Consider the following 19,096-nt stretch of genomic DNA (forward strand, 5'->3'; position numbering starts at 1 on the left):
CACAGCAGCAGCCTCTACCGCAACATCCGGACCACCGTATCGCCGCCATGGGGACCGTGTTGTCGTTTAGTCCGCGGGATCGTCGCGGATCCGTTTATCCGCCGGCGGGACACCAGCATCCCGCCGACTTCACATTGAACAACTTCAACTACGAGCAGCTGAACAACGCGAAGAATCGCGAGAACAAAAGCAGCGTCGCAACGGTGGCGCCGGCGCCACCCACGAATCATCCGCCGACCAACAACAACTCGTTACAGAATAATAACATTAACCTGAACAACAACGACAACGCGAGGATCATCTCGGAGAAGAACGCTCTGGAGAAGAACTTGAAGAAGCACTCGCTCTTCATCAACGCCCTGTCGTGGAAGCGGTTCAGCACGGCGAACAACAACAAGAAGAAGCTCGACAACAAGAATAAGAACATCGCCTTCAGACAGCCGCTCGATAATATACCTATTGTTGATAAGAATAAGAACATACAAACGCCGCAGGTGAGTGCTCTCATTTCGCAGCGGGACTTCCCGTTTCGCTCGAAAGGCGCTTCTCGCGGCCCTGCTCGGTCATTTTGGAGAAATGTTTCGGCAATTGCGCGCAAAACTCGCTCGTGAGATACGCGAAACGAATGGAATTGGATCTATCGATCGTACGCTCATTTTTTTTTTTTGGACAAGTTGCAAATTCGACGAGAGAAGATTTTTGTCGATCATACGTTAAACACGCTATGATAGTGCCATGTCCGTACATGTTACGCGGGGTCTAGAGACAGATAAAATAGTGTAAGGAACGAAATGTACAACGTACTTTGACCCCAACCACGATCGAATGTCTATCGATCGTCTTGATATCTCCTTTCGTGTGGTATATTGCGCGTGTTGTTTCGTTCTTTACAAAATATCGCCCTCTTGCTAACTTTCCCCTTCGTTAGCTCGAAAACGTTTCATGTTGTGACAAGATATATATATATGTATGTATGTATGAGAAAGATATATATATATATACACGCACATATATATTATTTCACTAACTTATCATCGAGAGAGGATAATTTACTAACGAGAATTCCATTTATTCTTTTTTCTCGATTAGACGAAACCACCGGCGTCGAACAATAATCACACTACGCACAATCCGACATGCGAGAAATTGGTGCAGAAACCCCTGCCCCCTGGACCAAGGAAAACCGTCATCCAGGCCTCCACCTCGGAATTGCTCAAGTGCCTCGGCGTCTTCCTGCACAGGAAATGCACCCGATTAAGGGACTTCCAAGCCGGCGACGCTGTCATGTGGCTCAGAACTGTCGACAGAAGTCTCCTGCTTCAAGGCTGGCAGGTGAGTTGATATGATCGATTGCTTGTACGGATATCGGAGATTCGCGACAGAGAAAGGAGGAAACAATATTTCGGACGGATTTCTCTTTGATACCTCTCTCTTTATCAGACGGACCGCGAAAATATTCCGACGCGTGCTCGATAAACATTGCGGCATGTGTAATGTGCCAATGAGAAATACAGAGGTGGCATAATGGATGTTCTATATTCGCGAAAGAATCTCTACCTTGTAGCAAACACTTTCATTTACCAGATAGTTAACATGCTCCGCAAGCATGTTCGTCGATAACGTGATTAATACGCGGACACTGGTTGGACGGTTTATAATTAATATATCACTCTACTGCGGTTATATCTCGCTATCGCGATAATTAGGTAATTAAGACGCACCAACGGCACGACGCAATTAACTCCCGATGATTGAACTGCGATAACGCCGTTATATATGCGAATACGATATCGACGCGCGGTCGACGCTCGCTCGAGCGCGACGCACGAGCGCATACACAAATTTTAAAAAATTATTCTCTCTCCAAGCTGCGCGCGTGTACATATTATGGGAACAATTACGCTGAGAGAAAAAAATACACCACGTATGTTTCTGAATCGCGCGAGTTTTCGATGCAATTAATTATTTTAATGAACGACGAGTTATCGACAGGGAGGGGTTAAATTATTTTAAAAAATTTCACTCGAATATTTCACAAAAATTACGCCGAAAAGGAAAAGTGCTAGATTCACGTAAATAATTATTATTCCAATATTCCCTCGCAAATTTTCACTTGGACTAAGTAAATTTTACTTGAATCAAATCAATACTCTAGCTGGATAATTTATTTGGAAAATATTTCACTCGGATCAAATAAATATTACTTGAAAGCGAAAATTTGCTAAGGAGTAAGGTAAAAGTACCAATGTCCAAACAAGTTACAGAATCAAATAGGGATTTCATAACCCTCTTCGACATGTTTGAAATCTCTGATTACTCGATTCTGTAATCTGTTAGAAGATAGCGGAAACATTCGATTAACCAATTTACCCCTTTAGCCAGCTAGCATCGGTTTCTCTTACTTAAACCTGGACATTTTTTATTTATTATTTTGGTCTTTAAATACGAATATTTTTACGTTCAACATAGAATATATGTATATATTAAACGTAAATATACATATTCATGGTCGAAAGTTTAGACATTAGTTATTAATTAAAAACCAAAACAATAAGAATATGTCCAGATTTACGTACACATCCGGGTATTGATACTTTTATTTTATTTAAATAATTACTTACTTAAATCTAGTATTTTTTTTGCGCACTGTACACTGGACTCTCGCACAGCAACTATTATTCCAGCCAATTTCGTATATCGACGTCCATATGTCGCGATGTTACGAGACGATCGCAACCGCGATCCAATTAAGGAACGCGGATATTTGTTCTCATTGTTCTCGACACGTTAAAAGGCTTCGTTCTCCCGAGGGGCCGCAGTTAAGGACCCACGGTCCGCACGCGTCTCGAGGAAAGGGCTCCTGCAGCAACGAGTCCTCCGGGAGGCGGTTAGTGTCTCGCGGGAATACGCAGTGATTGGTAATAAGAGTCACTCAGGACGCATTAGCGGCCCGATATCGTTGCGCCGGGAATTAAGAGAATTATTTCCCAACGTTTCCCGACGCAATGTGTGGCAGCTTTCGTTGCGGATCGCGCGACGAGAAATCGCGTTTCGCGGCAACGTGAGGACGAAACTTTTCGGCGGTATCGAATCGAACGAGAGAAATGTTGAGCTTCGATTCGCCTGAAAATCCCTTCGGCTCTGAATCTCGCGCGCGTGCACGCGTATGGGTGGGATAAACGAGAAGAGGTGGGCGAGTAAATTCGGGGACGAGGTTTCCGCATCTGAATCGATTCCATCGGTCGTGAGGAAAGTTTCCCTCGTTGGATCAACTCGGAGCGGCACTCTCGACGAAATCGGCCGTCCTCCTCCGACGGGGAGGAGGAAGCAGTCCGCGATCAATCCGTGGCGACGTTTGCTCGCGGTCTCGATCGGTACTGGTTTCTCTTTATTCGATTATGAATTTAGCGTTTATGCTAATGGGGACTATCGTGCGCGATTGCGACCTATGCAAATTACACACGGCCCCTATAAGACTCGGCTTCTCCTCGCGTGGAAGCTATCGATCAAACTAAAAATATTTCACTCCGATAGTCAACTGACGTAGATGGCCGTCGGCTTAAAAATACTATCGGACTATTAATAATACAATGCAAAAATCTACGCTGTTGTTTATCCACTTTGTGCCCTGTACCGTATGCACGGTGTATCAGTTTTCACCAAAGGGTCCGAATTTTCCCTGCCAATGTCGCAAATGAAAAGCGCGGCCGGTTCTCTCCTCTTTTTTTTTTTTTTCATTCGATAGGCGAACGTTAATCTCAGAGCTGCTTTATGCGTTACTTCGAGTCGACACAATTGTCGCAGGGGGGGATCGCTCGAGTCGCTCGAGAAGAAGTGACTCATTTTTTCCCGAGTCTTGTAAAAAGAGAGCGGGCTTATTGTTTTCGTTCAAAATTGCTGCGACGACAGCGCTTGGTCATGCGAGGTAATAAACCGAAGTAAGCTTAGTGAGAAGGCAAGACCGGTGTCGCGACGATACGGTATTGCCGTTGGAACGCATTTGTATCGATACGTCGCGCACGAAAGGGTTAATTATCTGACGGCCAAATCGGCGACGTTCTTTTACCTACTTTACGACGGAAGTCTCGCTATTGACCGGCGCGCGCGTGTCGTGCAATCTTCAGCCGGTCGTGAAGTTTCATGGAAAAATAGCGCGAAGCGCGCACCGGTAATAATTCTTGACCACTGCATCGGATATTCCCCGTTCCCGTGGGTGGAGTTCCTCCTTCGTCACGAGTGACGTTCATGTCGCAATTATTGCAGACAGCTGCACACTATCCGCACTTCGGTCGACGTTCAAACTCTTTCTCTCTCTCTCTCTCTCTCTCTCTCTCTTTTTCTGAACTGATGAGCATACCATCCCCTGCTACAGCCAGCTAACTGTTTAAAAGTTAAAAAGTTGAAAAACAGAGAAGATATTTCATCGGGTGTCTTTTGTAAGCCATTTTATCTCAACAATAATTTATATTATTCTTTCGGACTTCTAAATTCAGGAGTAAAACTGTACTACGTAACACCAGGACATCTTATGAACTCTTAATAATTCCAATCTGTCGTACGAAACACAATGATCTTTCAGATGTACAGCCGCTAATATTTGGAATAAAATTCCAACTAATATCCGAAATAGTAATTCCTATAACGGCTTTAGGCATTATCTTAAATTTCTTTTACGTAACACAGTTCAGAAATATGTATATTATCTTATATTTACATATTTTGCAATTATAATGTATTTATTACACGTTTTAGGGGATTTGTCCTAGAACGTTAATAAACATATACTTTCTCTCTCTCTCTCTCTCTCTCTCTCTCTCTCTCTCTGTGAATCGAATAATTTTCCCGAGAAGGAAATACCTTCTACCTAGTCTGAATTCGCAATTAGCTTCGCGTGGTCACGTGCTTTTTCATCATGACCTCATTGAAATTGCTGGATTTTCGCAAATTTTCACAGCGAAAGAAATCCAAAAATCCGCCAAGAATCCGAAACGAGATCGTTCTTGAATGGAAAATAATGCTCGGGTTGCCGTCTCCCTTTCTATCTCTCTCCTTCTTTCTCATTTAAAATCTTTTATGACCTAATAGTCTCGTTCATGTAATTTACATGTTGTAATTTCGAGACATGCGAAACGCAAAATGTAAACGTCCTTTCGCAAACTACTCTCTGATTGTTCCCGAAGATTTGCGGCGCATTTTGCCATTTGCGACAATTTGCAAAGTATTGCGACGTTCGCGTGTTTCAGCCCACTTTAGAGGGAGGCGTCGAAGACGTTCATAATGAAGTCCCCCTGCGTAGACACGCTCCCTAGTAACACCTCTGCGCCCACCAGCGGCATCGATTTCTCACGTCGATAAATCCACGTGTGGAATCGCTGAAAGGGCGCACGAGATAAAGCCTCGCGTCAACCATCTGATAAGCTACGCGTTATCTCGGCACCCAGAAAATGTTCCACTAACGAGTCCACTAATCGAATGATTATTCAACCAGGCTCGCCCTTTTTATCGGCCGTCTAACTTTCTCACCCCCCGGTCTCATCGGATGCGCGTACTGAAAAATGAATTTGATTGGATCTACTGGACACTGGACAAATAAATGCTTTTTAGTTAAGGTGGTAGTAGCATAAAACGTGTTTTAAGAATTCGTTGAAATTTGCACTATATATAGATTTTAATTTAACCTAATTATCGGCGCAATTTAAAAACGATCGATCATTCGAAAGTTGAGATATTCTCAACCTACGTAGAATGAAAGGTCACATAAAAGTTAAGATGACGTCGAAAGGATGTTAAAACGATATATATCATTTTGATGTTATAACTAACTAAATTCACTTCAATTGTAGCGATACTCGAAGTACGTATACATATGCACATATTTAAACACTTATGTATTTTTTTCTATGTATCTCTATTAGATTAATTAATGCATAAAAACAGTATTAATAAGAAAAATAAAACATAATATTTTCATATTTGTAATATTGTGTATATGTCTGCTTCAATTTCGTTTCAAATTAATATTTATTATTTAAGTAGTGAAATAAATGTATAAGAAGGATATACTTTTGCTTGACAAATACTAAATTTGTAAGCTTTCTTGATATATGCGCCATTGAAAATAAGGCACTCAACTCTACAACTTAAAGGAAGCAAAATTTCTATGCTCTCATGAAATCAAATTTGATTCTTATAACCAGAAATTCTATTTCCTTCAATCAAAACGCGTTTAATTGTCCACTGTCAGGTAGATCCAACCAAATTAATTTTTCAGTGCGCATCGCACGCTTGATGTTTCTCGACTTTTTTAAATGACCGAAACGCTTTTACACTTCTAAAGGTGATTCCCGACGAGCAGTAATAAACTTGCATTAATAAACATGGAAATTACAGCATCGAGGAGGACATGCAGGATTTACAAATTAAGCGGGCGCGCGCGTTCGATCTGTTCAATTATTTCGGGACTCGACACGCTCGTGCGGCCGTCATTAATTTTTCGAAGTATCGAATGTGATGCGACCACCGCATTGACGAGGCACGTTCTCCGAAAAATACCCGTCCAAGATACGGTCGAATTGAATTTCCTTGGAACACGATTAATCAGATTCTGCAAATTTGTTCAGTACGCATAAAAGCCGACTCACACGGCGCGCGCCGAGTATTCCTGCTACTCGAGCACAATGCGAACACACAACTGTTAGTCGCGAGTAACGCGCTGTAGCTGCGGATTACAACAAGGGGTGGCTACTCGTGCGTCCACGTGCGTGTGTTTAGGCTTCTCGTCGAGTACGTGTCGCGTAGGTCAATATACATACGCGGCTTTTGTCCTCGAAGCTCTTGAGCCCTGAGCTCACCGTCCAAACACGTTGATTTTCAGCCTCAAATCCTCTCGCAACTCCAACGCCCTTTTGACTATTTCCAGCTCGCCCCCTAAGATAATTTCTCGCTCCCTTTCTCTCTCTCTCTTGATCCTGTCAACGGGGGACGTTAACCGACTAGGACCACGTTTAAATCGACCGTGGAGGCGACGCTACGCACGTAGCGCGCGTTTCTTCTCCTCACTTTCCGTCGTGGAAATTGTGTTAGTCGGGAGCGCGCACGGTGCACATCGTAGCGTAACTTCCGAGAGAGCGAGGTGATTGATTGTTCGTTCGCGCATCCGGAATGAATATTGTCACGCGCCACCGCGTCTCGTGGCGAGAGGCTGCGGTTAATAGACTAACGGAGCACTCGTCGTCACCTAGCATCGTGGCAAACCCCGCGGCGGAACGAGCTAATAAGGATCCGATCAACAGGACCTAAGATTCCCCGTTGGGAAAGATGCGAGCAGCGAGGGGGAAAACCGCGCAAGGGATGATGAAGGGTCACGTGCGCCCTGCGATCGACGCACGGCGACGCGTTCGTTTGAACTGTTCCGCAGGGATATGTTGTGTGTGTGTGTGTGTAAAAAAATGCGGGGGTTCGTAGAAGGGACGTTCACCCCTCGATCTTAATTGCGACAGGGAGACGTTCTTCCTATCTGTTCTCTCTCTCTCTCTCTTTTTTTCTCCCGTTCCTCACGAGCTTCTATCGGCCCTTGTCGCGCATCCTTCGAGATTATCTCCACCTTCCTAAATCTACGGTCATGCGTAAGAAACTTGATGCAGTTAACGGATTTTTCTTACGCGGCGTCCTTAAATTAGTACTACAAAAAATAGGAGAGCGCGAACAGCGAGCGCTATATTAAGTTTCAGTTTTCAGGACAGTAATTATTTTAACGAAGGACGCATGCGCGGGATAGCAATCTCGTAACGATGGTCCGCTATTGTTTCTCTCGTACCACCGTGCTACACACGAAAACTCGAGCTTTCCCGCGTTCATTAGACGTGACCGCGCTAACGGATTTGCGTTTAATTACTCACGATTCGCAATGAGCTGGACGATAGTGAGATGAATAATTTTCTAGTGTATTCCGACCTCCTTTCTAAATATCGACAACAAAGTACGTCATATATTTTGTAAAGATAAAAGTGTGTTATGAGGCTCTTTGATATCAAATCAACAAGAATGGATAGAACCAATTAGAGCCAAGGCACAGATTATTTAATGCCGTTAATTTAATGAAAGCTACACGGAGAAAACACTACGGATGTCATTTGACTAGATATGGTTGCCGCAACGAAACATTAAATATTATTTTTCGCTCAGGCATAAAGGTTGTAAGAACCTTAGTCCTAAGAAAAAGATCTGTGTAAGTTGCCATAACTTCAATGAGGATATCCGCCATATAGATATCATAACTGTACGAGATTGACAATAACAGGAATTTGGAAATGTAACCTAGCATTAGATATTGATAAAAATATCCTTTAGTTCAGTGTTAAAAAGGAAATTAATTTTCTAACCATTTTTTCCTCGCCAACACAACGAACTATTTGAAACAAGCACGTGACTCGCAGAATCCCTTTCCTCTCTGGCATCGATTTAGAAAGAAAAATCGGGATTTATCCACAATTTTGCTTTAAGACGTAAGCAGTGAACAAATTGACCAACCACGATCGATCCAGTACGTGCTTGAACCTAATCCCTCAAGTACAAAACGTGAAGCGTAACCGTGTATGCAAAAAGTAACGATGAGTACGTCTGTTTAAAATTAATACATGCGAATATGTAACGTGTAGCGATAAAATCGGATGTTAATGAGGCCGGGAGAATTTACACATTAATCGCATTTGCATTACGCCTTTCTGACATGTACGCGCGTGCAATTAAGTCGTTGCGCGATAACTTGCCGGCTTAACCTTGCGAGCGACTCCATCAAATTCATCTGAAAACTAATGCAGAGAATAAATTTTCAATTTCGAGTATCTCTAACGTAATCAAAGCGACAAATATGCACGCTCGTGCTCGCAGTTTGGAACTTGACATTTAATTCGCGCCTTCTAATCAAGTGTTTCGACGCGAGATTCAGTTCGAAGTGATATTGCGGGGAATATTTTTAGCGACCTTTCATTACAGCCGGAATCGCTCTCCAAATACACAAAGACACGACCTAAGTACAATCCTAAGTAAACCTCATTTGCTTCGCGACACACCCATCTCGTCGTTATCGAACCATCTCTGATCGTATCCAATAATCCGAAAATAGAATCACACGTAAGTTCGTCTGATATGAGTACTTAAGTGAGCCGACATTCGTCATAATTTACGAAACTTATGAAGAATAGATGTACGATTATCTTCGCGACATTGTTCTTCACACGCATGTTTTCTCTCTCAGCATATGTGATTTTCTAATTATTTGACATTAGAATGACACAAATTTAAATATTTCAGTTAGCGGGGAAATGAAAATAGCGCAAGTCTGTCTCCTCGATTCGTTTAAAACATTAATCATTAATCACTTTAAAATACTAATTTATTTTAAAATACTAATCATAATGAAAATACTTAATCATTCTACGCAGAGAAAACAATGATTATACTGCGAAGGAAAGCGATTAATCAGTTTATTCTTCTTATAAATAATGGTTGTCTTGAACAAAAAATATTTTCTTAATAATAATATTAAAATAAACTCATCACAGATTAGATTAGATTAGAGAAGCTCATTATCATGTTATTCAAAAAAAAATTTGTTCTCTTTTCAAGAATATTATGAACTTCGTCGAAGAAGAGTTAAATTCGATTAATTGGAACAAGTTAACCGAACTTTTAGTTTTGGTGTGTTTTAATTTAATATTCTTGTTCGAAGTACTAAACTTACTAGGATTCAAAATATATTTGGAATAAGTTTGATGTTTATGATGAACCTATGACATACTTGCGAATTTGCATATAAAAATATGAAATGCTTGAAACAAATATAATATTTATTTGAATGCAGCATGTATTTTTCTGCGCGCACTAAGAACCATTTAATTCGATCCGTAATTTTCTCAAGACGCGTCTAACTGCGATGGAAATAAACTCGTCCTGTCAGCCCGTCGCGATAAGCGCGTACAGCGTAGGATCGAGCATCGCCGCGCACTCAACTATAATAAGCCATTACAACTATAGCATAAGTGGAATATTGACTTCCTACGTCACTCGTCTAATGCCAGTTAGCACCATCGGAATGTCGAAACACGCGAGCAGACACGCGTCGTAGACGGCCTTCCGTCGCGGCAAGTTTCGCGATCGGTCGGCCGTCTCAACCCCTCAAACAAGATCAAATCGGTCATCGCGTTGATGAAAATCTGGTTAGGGGGAAACCGTACGCGGCTCAGATCGAAAATTCCGTCACGTTTCACACGCGCGACACGTGCAAGACGTCGTTTGTCTCCTAATTAGTCCTGTCCCGAGGGAAACAAACTGACGACATCGGGCCCGATCCGTCCGAGCGCGATCCCCGAACGTGCACAATCGCGAAATCGGCTCGACCTCCGCGCTATTCCGTCAAGATCGTTTCGCGAAAGTGTCTCCTACGTAAACGGACGCCTTATTATTAGCTCGCAGATATCTCGCGCGGTACGATATGTACTTCGTTCAATTTGCATAATTTAATTACGCGAGCGCGCATAATTCACGCGGAGTTGAGTCCTCGCGGGGTAAACTTCTCTCTTCACATCGGGGGACGACGACACCCCTGAGCTGGCTAAACGTCAGATTCTAATTGCCGTTGAGGACGTTTCGCGTGCACGCTCGCGCCCGCTAATTGGCCGGAGTAGCGCGGTTTCTGCGACTCGTTCTGGTGAATTTCTCTCCCTCTTTCTCTCTCTCTCTCTCTCTCCCTATTCGTGGTCTTGGAAATTTAATTAAAAGGCTCAGGTCTACAACACAGGTGAGACTCGAATAACGTGCGGAGCTGCTGCCCGCACGGCATAGGCGGGCGGACGAGCGGCAGGCCGCTCACCCCTGGCGAATATCGACCGCCAGTAGGATATATACATTCTCGCTGGGTATATTGGCACCCCCAATTCTGCTGCGACCGCGGAACCAGCCCTCGAAGCTCCCGAGCGACATTATATCTGATCGAGAGACGAGCCTCTCCACCAGTCGGCCGAAGCACGTGGAAACCTTAATGAGTCGTGCACGCGACAGTCTCGCGACTCATTCTCTCGACGAATATTAATGTTTTTTAGGTCCTCCTAGCGCCGAGAGTGTGATTAAAGAGTAAACGTAAGCGCGAGGATTCGAAGCGCAAATGAAGATGTTTCGATCGTCGCCGGGGATGACGAGACAGTTGGACAGGACGCTGGAAATATACTCTCGGGCGTGTTTTGTTTACGTGTTAGGGAGACCGTTGGCAAACTGATTATTTCTGCCATTTTCTGAGATTGTAAAATCGAGCTAGCAAAGATTTTAAACATGTCAGAGGTGGTTATAAAACCCCTACTTGCTCGATTCCGTAACCTGTTAGAGAACAACAGAAATAATCGATTTTGCCAACTTACCTGTTTAGCCAATTAGCCCTAGTCTTCCCTACATTGACCAGTTATTGTTATTGCTTTTTCATGGTGTATATTAATTGTTCATACTGATTCCTATTTGCTATTTCTTGTTTCATATTGATTCCTAAATCTTTCTCGCAATGTTTCGGGTAATTCGACAAGGTTAAAATACATAGCCTTAGTGCTATGGCTTTTGTTACACGGAGAAAATTAATTTGTTGACATAGCAAATTTTATGCTGTCAAAATCAAAATCTACCAGTTACTATGTGGACGACAAAATGGTTCGTTAAGAGTATTAATTTCCTCTCGCTACGTTATTTTGCTGAATCTGCAAATTACTTTGCTCTAAGAAAAAATTAGTAAATGTAGGAAAATATTATTTTGTTCTAGCAGCAAATTAACATGTCTTAAGGAATTCGCTCAACAAAGTTCACTCAGTAAAATATTTTCTATCATGGCAACAAAATTATTTTGACCACAACAGCAAAATTATTTTTCTCCGTGTATCGACGATTAATGCGATGTACGGCTAAATAATATCGCATACATTACATGCATAATGAGATGCTTTATGAGCATTTGAGGTTTGCACTCACCATCGCACATTGATATTCCTCGACCGTATCGCTTCACATCCATCTTCAGCTTCTTCAGCATCCTGACATGTTATTCCATATCGTTCGCACTTCACTAACTTTATTTTTTACTTGTCACTTTTTACTGCGCGAGCATGATCGTTTTAACAACACTTGATGATTTTACGAAAAGTAAAAATATTTATCGACAAATTTTCGCACTTTGAGAATGTGCCTTCGCGGTCGTGGATCACATGGAAAAAATAGCAAACTAGAAATCACGTTACTTTCGACATATCGAGAGAGAGAAGAAAAATATTCCTTTTCGTGAATGTTTACCGTTTGTCAAAAAACGAGATTCTCATTTCACGAGAGAATTATAACTTTTACCAGAGAAACGTTAGATGTACATATCACATTTATATCAAATTTATCGATAATTGCAAACAAAATGGTTTGAAAACTCGTAAAATATTTAGTAAATATAACAGTTATTTTACACAGAGGGCGATGCCCTAATAGTTTCAAGCAGCATATTACAATGGACAGTACAGATACATAAGTGCAAAATGTACACTGAGAAAAAATGCTTGGTATATTTGTAACCTTATTTCATATATTCATAGTGAAATAATAATATTGAGTAACTTATATGTATAGTAAGCATTACTAGTGTTATTGATAACAACATTGTATGCATATTGCTGCTATTATTTTTTGTTAAAATAACAGAAAGATATTGCTGACGCCGAAAATGACTATAACTTGTAGTAAAATTAACCATTTCTTTTTCTTAGTGTGCATTCAAAAATCAACAAAATAAGGGTAAATGGCATTGATTTATCTTATACATCAACCAACAAAAAATCACCACTTTGAATTTTTATTCTTCACTCACTAACATATCGGGAACTCAGGATCGGCCACTTTTTGTCACAGTTCTGCAACAAAAAATATAGCGTCGCCGATTAGATATATCAATGGATTGACGAGAAACATACGCGCAAATACTAACGTGTTAATCTCTGGCGCTCGTTGCAACTCTTTAGTTCTCTAAATCAAAGATTTGATTCTCTGAATAAGACCTTTTACATTTTCGTTTCAGAGAACCCAACTTTGGTCCCACCAAAATATTTATTTGTCCATATACAAACAAAAACTTTATTTGAGTCAACTAAACGGGTTGTTTCTCAGTGTATCCCGATGTATTTACCTTTGCGTCCTATTACCTGGCAACGATTAATCCAATTGAATAATAACCGTAATTAATGACCTCTTGCATATCCGATTGATATTGTTTTTCATCTAAAAATATATTCTAACTAAATACAAGAGCTCATTAACTACGGTTATTGCTAAACCGGATTAACATTTCAGTACGACGATAATACGACGAAGAACCGGCATGATTACTCGGCATTTACGTAATGTGTATATTACTACGCTCGAGGCTATGTGACTTTGAAACGACACGAGACGCGTACGAGTAAAAATCGAAGACTATATGTGAAAAAGTTTTGAATGCCGAAAATTCAAATATTGAGTCTGGACATCCGCCGAAATAAAATGCGAGTGTCCCGTGTGACTTTATATGATTGTTGCGTTTATTACATCCGCTTATGCGACACACGTTAAGGGCCATAATCTAAACAAACTAAATTTGACCCAACAAATATAATTATTTCACTTTTCAAATAATTTTATTGTTTGATCAAAATAATGTATTATTTAGCTCATATATAATTTATTGTTCATTTCAAGGAATAAAATTGTTTGCTTCAAAGAACAAAATTGTTTCGTTTCATTTTCTCATTTTACTATAGTAAAATCATTTTTATAACAGATTGACTATTAAATTTAGTTTATTTTTATAAAAATTAATTTAAAAAATACAAAAAATAAAAATATTTAAATAGTACATTGTTTATAATGAGTGCGGTACTTTTCGCACACATGATTTATCACATTATATACAACAATACATAGTTTTTCTATCTTTTTCACCATAAAATGGAAAATGTGCCTTTTTTCATATTATTTAATTGTATTCTTGAGAGAGCCATTACATTATATATAATTTTATATTATATTAAAATTATATTTTATTAATTTTTATTATATCAAATTTTTTATATTATATTAAATTTTTTATATTATATTAAAATGAACTTAAAAAGTATGTAAAATACAAAGGATTTTAATTATAGATTTGCAAAAATACATGGTCAGCAATTTGAGTCACTGAGGACTTAAACGTATATTTTAATCGTTTTTATTAAGAGATGAACGACTGAATAATGTCCTCATATACATGTCATCTCAATGTAACAAAATTTTTTTTAGGGGAAAATAACGAACTTCTCCATCTATCGGTTATTCTAGAATTTACCATCAATGATTCGACGAAGTCTTCAACGACCCAGGTTATCGACGGAGGGTTAAATAATATTTTTTCCATCATAATGAAATAAAATGACATTTTGTATAAAGTTATGTTGCTTGAATCGAACATATCCAAGTCAAACAAATAAGAATACTGCATTCAAAGAAACCGTTCTCTCTGTGTAGGAAATTAATTGTGTTTGATAAATAATAAACGGCCCCTTTTAAGAGGCTCCTTTTTGAAACTCTCGTGATACAATGTTGAAGATACTGGGGGACTACTTTACTCTTGGAAAGATCTGGCGGAGGTTTTCGGCTTTCCCGTAAACCTTAAGCCGTTACGTCTGAAGTTATAATAGTCTTAATTTACATTATTTACATTATTTACCTCGTTCTCTCAACCAGTCGGCTATCATCCTTCCTCTGAGAATAATTGCGAGTGGAAATTCAAGAACTCGCTGAAGTAGGCTACTCGAGCCAGCGAGCGTGCAAAGTAGCACGAAGTTCGGTGTCGAGAGGAGCTCCAGACTACAAGGTGCATCGTCTATCCGTAGTTCGCGGCCTGTCAAAGGATACCTTTCTTCGCTTGTGTACACGATTTCCTGAGTGGGTTAAGCGCGGATTAGGTGCGGGTTCTCGCGAGAAGATCGGAAGTATCTCGGCTGGAGGCACTCGGCGCGAGCGTGCGTTCATGCGAGATGGCGCACCCTTTTTCTTTCCGCTGCATTGTGCAAAGTACACTGCTCCGATTATTTTACGCGCATACGACATCCGAGGATGTGTGTGTGTGTGTGTGTGTGTATATGCAACATCGTCGTCGTCGTGGTCACTAAGAGTCGACGGCCCTGCCGCGACGCACTCGGGCACCTAAGGGCTTGAGCACGGGGGGATGCAACGTGGCGTGTGCACAAATTGCGAACGTGAGTGCGCGCGCGGCATAATGTGCATTAAAAGCGACGGCTAACGAGGAACGGAGGGCCGCCTGCTTTGGTCAACTGTGCGGTTAGCGCGGACAGTAAGTAAAAACAGCAGCAGGTTGCCGATCGGGGAAAACTTATCGAGGGCATCGATCCTCCCAGGTCACCGTGTGCCCTCACCGTGCGCGTTCACTTAATGCACCCACATGTGCGGCGGCTCGACCGAGCTGCATCCACTACTACAACCACTTGCACATATTCTCTATGTCACGAATCGATGCACTCACGCCGCCCGTGCGGCAATGCGTAAGGCGAATTCGTCTCGGACGCGTTGCGATACGTAATGTGCACACACGCACACACACACACACATATATATATATATGGTTCAATAAAATACATTAGATAGATTGCCGATGTTAAGAGACTTCAAAGTTTCAGGACTTCTTATATTTTTTCTATGCAATTTACATTTATGATTCATAAAGTAACAAATTAAATTTTATTACACAGAAATGTTAATAGATAAAAATGAGTAAAATCGTATTTGCAATCTTCAATGACGCAAGAATGATTAAATACTTGTGTAATATTATCAATACACACCGAATTGACACTGAAATAGTCAAATATTGTAATTTCAATCTTTTAATCAACAGTTGGATTAAAAAGTTTAATCTTTAATTTATTATACAATTATAAAACTCTTGTTATTTATAAATTCTTATTGCTTATTTTGAGTTTTACCCTTTATTTTTTAATCTTCTTTAAATTTCTCTAGTGCTAAATTTATGAACAGCGCAAGAGCTTCCTTCTTATCTTACTTCGCGTTTTATTAAGCCTTGTCCTCAGATCCTAATCGTTCTATATCGATACATGTATGCGAATTTCTAACAATCGTTTTGATTGGTCACTCTCCACTATATTTTCCGTTTTCCCGTTTCGTCTTTTCATTGGCTATGGGACGACACTCTCAAGCACAATGGTCGGTTCAATGGCTACGTTCCAATATTTACTGCCAATGTTGAACATCTATAGTACATAACATGAACTATAGATTTTCAGCGCTGGCAGTAAATTTTGGAACACAGCCCAAATAAGAACGACTTTTAAGGACTATATTCTATTCAATAATATAATTCGACTTCTAGTGACATTTTGCTTTCTATTTCATTTTTAACATTTTATGTCGACACGTGTTAACTCTAGATACTAAATCTAATTCGATTTATCACAGAATAACGTCACATGATGTAGAAGGGGCTTTATGTTGTCTTGATATTTATCGAAAATTTTAAATATATATATTAAAACAGACAATCTTTTCCTTTCGCAACGTCCGCACAGTAAATTTCTTAACCAATATACGAATTGCGCACGCTCGAGTGAGCTCATCGAGTCAAAGAGACACGTGTAGATTTTTTCGCTATTTTCAATATAGCGCGTTACCGGGAATTCACGTCATATTTATTACGTATCCGTAGGACGCGTATACGCGCGGGCTATGCTTTTTCTTTTTCTAAAATTGCGTTACGCAGCAGATTGATATTGTAGTCGTATATTTAGATTTACTCGAATGCGTACATTTACTTTTATGTTTCATGGCTAACGGAGATCTTGTCGTGTATAAATAGACTCTCTATTTATACAAAGTATTCTCGTTATATGTGTATCCGCACTAATTAACATCTGTGCGACTATATTTGCATCCGAAGCGCTTACGTCCGATACATGCCTGCTACGTTATTATTTATATTGATGGGCACACATACGCGCATGCTCGTGTGCGAAAACACATGTGTGTACACTCGAAGTCTACGGAAATGCGCGCTCATATTTTTCATAACGACACACGCACGAACACGTAAATGCACGATTCCTCTGTAATCGCATTGGAAATTAACTCAAATTCTAGTGGCTGTTTCTACAAACATTGATTGAACCTTAACATAAGTTTAAGGCCTTTTCGGATAGACTTAAGGGCGCGATAGAAATGAACATAAGAGTTACATCGTATGAACGTCAATATAGTTTAAATATTGTCTTAGACGAACATCATAACACTACGGCCTATTCAAGGGATTTCAAAGTGACCTAATGAAACCTTCCTTTTTTCTTTTTGTAATTGCGAGTTGTCACGAACTTCTCATCGTTCATCGTTGTCTAAGATAGGGTACTAGTACTTCTTTCGCAGAAAAAGAAGCGAAAGAAGAAAGAGAGAACCCAAGTCGGAAATTCTGATTCTATTTAAAGAGAAAGCATTCTAATCCAGAACTTCAAAAAATCGATTTTTATTTTTTTGTTAAATAGTATTTTACAACGCAGTTTGTGCCCGGCGAGTTTTTTCCCGATGGAAGGATACACGAATAAAACTTTAGCGTAAGGAAGGCAACGAGCGCAACGATAGAACAAAACGTCGCTTAATGGTACGTTTGCATTTCTTGATATATTTTCTTTTTTCAGGACGTCCCTTTTATAAACCCTGCCAACGTAGTGTTCGTGTATATGTTGGTGAAAGAGCTCGTCGACGGAGACGAGGCGTCCGAGAAGGAGCTTCAGGCGACAGTACTAACGTGTCTCTACCTGAGCTACAGTTACATGGGCAACGAGATCAGTTACCCGCTCAAGCCGTTCCTCATCGAGGACAGCAAGGACAAGTTCTGGGACCGGTGCCTCCTGATCGTCAACCGACTTAGCTCCGAGATGCTGCGAATCAATAGCGAGCCCGGATTCTTCACAGAGATCTTCACCGAGCTTAAGGTGCGGGTTAAGATTTTCGATTTTGCTAACGGAATCGATACGATTTCCTGACGTGACGCGATAAAACAAATATCATCGCTTTGAGAATTCACCACGTATAAATTTGATAAATTTAGCTACTCTTGACTGAGCACTCAATCGTACGTTAAGTCACTGACGTCGCTTATGTCATTTCACGTGAAGTAGATGAATCAACAAAGAGAGTGAGGAGTCTCGCGTTTTCTTTTATTTCGAACATTGAACGACAAAGTCAAAAATATTCTTCTATTTTTCCAATATAACAAGGATGAGATTCATTTGAAATATTCTTAAAATTAATTTTAAAAATTCGACCATGCGAAAACTAAATAGCTGGTAGATATTTGGATTTGACAGTTTGTATAAACGCGCGCTGCGTGTTTAATATAATAGAAATGAAATTGCATGCAAGATACAATTATATTATTCGCCGTAGCTCCTTCACTCGGATAGCTGATAAATTTAGTTGCAGCGCGCAATGACATTAACTATCCCTATTTTAGCTCCTATAGCTAATTCTTTCTCAAGTGTGCGACGTTAATTACTACATTTTTCATTCGCACCTAGTTTCGTTGTTTTCGAAAGAACCACGTTAAAGGCCCATATTTTGAACTCTCTTTTATTTATAGAAGTGCCTCCAAAAATGGCTCAGAAACCACCCGATTGGTTGAGAAGCCACATGAGGAAAACATGTTTTACTGGAACAGCAAATCACTTGTTAATATAATAGCAGCAATAGGAGTTACACGGAAAAAAGAATGTTGCTGTTGCAGCAAAGTTGTATCATTCGCTTATTCCGCGCGCAAGTACTTTTATCGATAAAAGAGAGTTGAGAAAGATTAGAGGCCAAAGACTCGGAACGTATGGACTCTAATCGAAATTTGCGCAGGCCTGCGGTGCCAGCGAACGTGGTAGTCTGACTGGTAGCGGCCTCGAACGGAGCCTCGTCGTCTCCGGAGTCGCGGTACCCACCAAGGCAGCTTGACGGAGCTACACACACCTGCTGGTGCGCATCGCCAGGCACGGCTGCGACG

General features: G+C 40.6%; 1 protein-coding gene across 1 annotated transcript; it reads left to right on the forward strand.

The window, feature by feature from the left end:
- Positions 1–35: 35 nt before the first annotated feature.
- Positions 36–19,062, forward strand: LOC106744764 (cyclin-dependent kinase 5 activator 1). The gene is made up of 4 exons (XM_014619784.1): positions 36–494; positions 1,090–1,332; positions 17,748–18,044; positions 18,952–19,062. Exons 1-4 carry the CDS (start codon positions 48–50, stop codon positions 19,045–19,047), a joined length of 1,083 nt encoding a protein of 360 aa, XP_014475270.1. The 5' UTR covers positions 36–47; the 3' UTR covers positions 19,048–19,062.
- Positions 19,063–19,096: the final 34 nt, after the last annotated feature.

Source organism: Dinoponera quadriceps, unplaced genomic scaffold (genome assembly GCF_001313825.1).
Source record: "Dinoponera quadriceps isolate SergipeBrazil2010 unplaced genomic scaffold, ASM131382v1 scaffold1471, whole genome shotgun sequence".
NCBI lineage: Eukaryota > Metazoa > Arthropoda > Insecta > Hymenoptera > Formicidae > Dinoponera > Dinoponera quadriceps.

What these genes read in the sequence shown, in the direction of transcription:
- LOC106744764 (XM_014619784.1), top strand. Translation starts at nt 48, where the DNA reads ATGGGGACCGTGTTGTCGTTTAGTCCGCGGGATCGTCGCGGATCCGTT. An exon ending in AGAACATACAAACGCCGCAG is followed by an intron (nt 495 to 1,089) that starts GTGAGTGCTCTC and finishes TTTCTCGATTAG; the next exon opens with ACGAAACCACCGGCGTCGAA. An exon ending in TCCTGCTTCAAGGCTGGCAG is followed by an intron (nt 1,333 to 17,747) that starts GTGAGTTGATAT and finishes TTCTTTTTTCAG; the next exon opens with GACGTCCCTTTTATAAACCC.